The 4,764-nt window shown below is 44.8% G+C and overlaps 1 protein-coding gene across 1 annotated transcript in view; it reads right to left on the bottom strand.

The window, feature by feature from the left end:
• Positions 1 to 3,655, bottom strand: part of Ces4a (carboxylesterase 4A) — a 28,046-nt gene extending 24,391 nt beyond the window's left edge. The window contains exon 1 of the mRNA XM_021170645.1: positions 3,425 to 3,655. Within this exon, the coding sequence (XP_021026304.1) occupies positions 3,425 to 3,503 (79 nt within the window). The 5' untranslated portion in view covers positions 3,504 to 3,655. The remainder of the gene's footprint in view (positions 1 to 3,424) is intronic.
• Positions 3,656 to 4,764: the final 1,109 nt, after the last annotated feature.

Genomic DNA, 4,764 nt, shown 5'->3' with positions numbered 1-4,764 from the left:
CACCACACACACACATTGCATCTAACACTGTCTGCTGGCTTCCGCTTGCATGGGTGGACCTGTATTCATGTGCTCACCACACACACACATTGCATGCACACATGAAACAACCCTTGTGATCCTCCTGTCTCAGGCTCATAAGCGCTGGGCTTATAGGTGTGTACCATCTCCTACAAATTCTTCTACAGACAGAAATAAGCTCAGAGGCTTACATCACACATAGAATGTCTCGTGACTGGTGTAAATCATGGAGTTAGTTGACTCCAGGGAGTCAGTCACAACCATGTGAAAGAGTTCTAAACCGTTGCTGAGGAGTGGCATGGCGAGTCCAATGTCGGCTCTGTTACCCAGAGGGAGCTCAGAAGCACGTATGAAAACAATATTCTAAACCAGCTGTGGTGGCACACCTGTAATCCAGCACTTGGCGTGCAGAGGAAGGGGGATCACTAGTTCAAGGCTGGGAGTTCAAGGCTGGGGAGATGGTTCAGTGGATAGAAACATTTTCTGTGCGAGAGTGAGGACCTGGGTTTTATTCTTTAGAGCCCACATAGAAGCTGAATGCATGGCGTAAGTGTCTAATCACTCTGCTCTTACAGGGATTCGGGCAGTGGAAAGAGGAGAGTCGTTGCAATCTCTTGGGCCAGCTAGACTGGCATACCCAGCCAGGGATGGGAAGCAACAAAGAGACCCTGTGTCAAACAAGGGGTATGGTGAGAACTCAAGATTGTTCTCTGAGCCTGCATTTACATATACGAGTATGCTCCCCCCTCATTTTCTCTCTCTTACTCTGTCTGTCTGTCTGTCTGTCTGTCTGTCTGTCTCTGTCTCTGTCTCTGTCTCTCTCTCTCTCTCTTTCTCTCTCTCACACACACACAGACACAAACACACAAACTTTACACTAGGCTAGATAGTAAGCCCTTGTCTGGGGAAAAAATAAAAATAAAAAACTCACAGCCATACAAAATAAAAATCAATATTACTGGGGCTGGAGAGATGGCTCAGTGATTAAGAACACTCATCATTCTTGCAGAGGGACCTGAGTTCTGTTCCCAGCATCTATTCAACGTGGCTGATAATCACCTTTAAGCATAACTCCAAGAGATGAGGTGCCTCTGGCCTCTGTGGAAACACCCATACTCTTGAACACACACACACACACACACACACACGATTAAATTTTTTAACTAAAAATTCTTTTTATTATAAAGATTTTATTTATTATTATATCTAAGTACACTGTAGCAGTCTTCAGACACACCAAAAGAGGGCATCAGATCTCATTACAGATGGTTGTGAGCCACTGTGTAGTTGTGGGGATTTGAACTCAAGACCTTTGGAAGGACAGTCAGTGCTCTTAACCACTGATCCATCTCTTCGGCCCCCTAAAAATTCTTTAAAATCACCAATACTAGTATCCATACCTTACTAGGGTCCATAAAGTACTATCAAGGCCTAGAATTACAGATGGCACCTGAAAGGTTAATGAATGACAGCACCCAGTTCTGGAGATGACACAGTGAAAAGGACATTCACATATAGCATGGGTGGAGGACAAATTAACGCAATGCCTTGGAAAAACAACTTGGCAAAACATATAGGGAGTTATAAAATATTCACGTGCTTTGATTTAGTGACTTCACTTTGAAACAGAATGCATTTCTTTAGGAAAAAAAATCAGTATTCTTTGAACTGTGAAAACATAGCACATTAGCTATAGTTTATTGAGGTATAAGCCATGCACACAGCAAGATACTCATATATTATTACCTGTACAATTCTGTGTGATGCTAGTTACACACATCCCATTGTGATCAGGATCTGGAACATACCCAGCAACTGATGCACTCCTTGATTAAAGCAAAAGTTGATCTGAACTCCAGTGGATGCTGGAGCCTCATTCAGATCTAGGAACTAAGTAAAGTAAATAAAAACTTAAGCTATAAACTACTTTCCATAAGAATTTAAGTGGAAAAAATAAGCAGAGTATAAAACTGTAGGGCAGGGAGCTAGAGAGATGGCTCAGCCATTAAGAGCATTGACGGCTCTTCCAGAGGTCCTGAGTTCAATTGCCAGGATCCACATGGCAGCTCACAACTGTCTGGAACTCCAGTTCCAGGAGATCTGACATCCTTTAGATACACATACAGGCAAAATACCAACACATATTAAAAAAAAAAAACAGCAACAACAACAACAAAACTGTAGGGCCAGCTACAGTTTGTCCAGGATGGTTCAGAGGACAAGGGTGTGTGGTGCTAAGCCTGATGATTTGAGTTTGACTTCTGGGATCCACTCAGTAGAGGGCAAAAATGGACTTTTGTAATTTGTCTTCCAACCTCCACAAATGTGCTGTGGCATGCACAAGTAAGAACACACACACATGCACACACACAAGCACACACGTACACAAGTGTACACGAACTCATGCACATACACACTCAAGAAGTATAATTTTTTTGTTGTTGTTTTTGTTTTTTTTTGAGATAGGGTTTCTCTGTGCAGTCCTGGCTGTCCTGGAACTCACTCTGTAGACCAGGCTGGCCTCGAACTCAGAAATCTGCCTGCCTCTGCCTCCCAAGTGCTAGGATTACAGGCATGTGCCACCACTGCCCGGCAAGAAGTATAAAGAAGAATAAAAACGTCTTAAAACTAAAATTGTGCACATGCTAATACCACAGTTATGTGTAAATATACAAGAAGGTAATATCACAAAATGCTAAAAAGCAGTTTTTATCAAAGCTCTAAAACAAGAAGAAGAAGAAGAAGAAGAAGAAGAAGAAGAAGAAGAAGAAGAAGAAGAAGAAGAACTAAAACAGAAGAAAAAAACTGATGTAATTTTTTAGGCAAAATAAATTTGCAATAGAGGTCAGAACAGTGAGTGGTCACTTTGGAGGTGTTGACTGGGAAATGGCACATAGAATCCTGGCAATATTCTAGATTTTTGTCAGAATGGTGGTCACATCATCTATATCTTCAGATATGTGCATCTTGTTGTATGTATAGTGAATACCTCAATAAACAGTTGTTAACGTGTTATGTTGTTTTCACAGTTCAGAGGATAACACTCATTTTAGAAAGAAGGATGCTGGGGAGAAAGGCACAGATAGAGCCCATATATGGCACAGGGAGGCGGAAGTGGGACATCTGCTTAGGAGAAAAAAGGCAGGAAGGAGTGGGGAAAGGCCAGAAGGAGGGACAGGGGCAAGTCATCTTCTCAGGTCCCTCGCTGATCCCAGGAGGTAGGAGACACAGTCCTCACTTTGCAGAGCAGTCTTGGGGCTCACAGAGGACAAGTGACTTGCTCAGATCTAGCACACAAGAGCTTTGAAATATTGCCCTCCATCTGCCTAGATCTTGTCTAAGCCCCACTGTGTAGAAGTGGCTGAGCCAGGACTGGGATCCCCAGTAGAGGTGACTATCTTACCTAAGGCTGTCTGGACTACCAGGCACAGGGTGAGGCTCAAGCCCAGAATCCACTTCATGTTCCAGCCAGCTTCTGCCATGGGCTGCAGTGATGCCCACACTTCTGGAGTCAGAAGGGAGCTCTGAGCACAGTGTGGAAGCACCAGACAGTTCTGCCTTTATCTTCTTGATTCCCATCATCAGAGGCTGGGGCTGGAGGAGTTACGACCAGCTTCTCGCCAGCTGTGGAGCCTTGTCCCTCCTCCTTGGGGTGACAGGTCACACTGTATGGTTTGGCTCTTCAACCAAACTGGCTTGCCTGCAATCCCTGCCCAGTTTGCTCATTTGGCAACAGCTTGAAGGTACGAGTCAAGCTTCACCCATTGAGTAGGAGCCAAGACTGGAGCCCTCAGACATGCTCTTCCTGGACTGAAGAGCCCTGGGTTCTCTGATTGCCTTTGCTTTGTGCAGATTCTTGTAGGTGCTCCTCTGCACAGGTTTCTCAGACAGGATCATCATAGAGGGTAAGACTGTGTCAGGAACAGGAAGTCAGTGTGGCGAGTATGGCCAGTCTCACATTCCTACTGGAGTCTAGAACTAAAGGCAACCATGAGAAGGTTCACTTAGTGAGACCAGGGTAGTGAGTGAGGAAAGGTTCCCCCTGGAATAAAGGTTGACCTTTGTGGAATCGGCCAGAAAAGGGGGATGGAGCCTGATGTTTATAGTAGCAAGTGTGGGGCTGGGTGGGAAGAGATGGGTCCATCTTTATTAACACATCAGGCGGGAGTCCTGGAGTCTTGGCATACCTTTAGGAAATGGGTATCTAGGGGTTTCTGTGCTGGGAGGGTGAAAGGTAAGGGCATGTCTTTCTTACTGACTTATAGTCTCCAGCTCTGTAGATCTGACACGTGATTGATATATACCATTTTCTCCAAGGCCCATTCACTGAGTTCTCAGAAATGTCCTTTATTGAAATCCTTACCCATTCTTGTGGCTTTTCCTCTCTCCTCAGGAATACGACGTTCACTGCCCAATCGTCATTGATTGGGCTCCATACTCCTCTAAGGCAGGCCTCAGACAGGCTCAAGGTGGGTTATTGCCTGCAAGGTCAACATGGGAACCATCTGGTATGTTGGGTATAACCAATCTCCTTATAGTCTGCCCGCCATTCACAGTGTTAGACTGCAGCACCCTGTTTGCTGGCATCAGGCTCTGGGCTGGACAAGCCCCTCCATAATGGGCAATATTGTTCTGTCCTATACTCCTTTAAGAATGATTCCTATGGGAAGCCCAGAGAGATGATTCAGTAGGTAAAGTACTTGCCACACAAGCTTGGGGATCTGAGTTTAAGTTCTTAGAATC

This window comes from Mus caroli, chromosome 8, assembly GCF_900094665.2.
Source record: "Mus caroli chromosome 8, CAROLI_EIJ_v1.1, whole genome shotgun sequence".
NCBI lineage: Eukaryota > Metazoa > Chordata > Mammalia > Rodentia > Muridae > Mus > Mus caroli.
The sequence above is the reverse complement of the archived record's forward strand: the minus strand, read 5'-3'. Positions and strand labels throughout refer to the sequence as shown.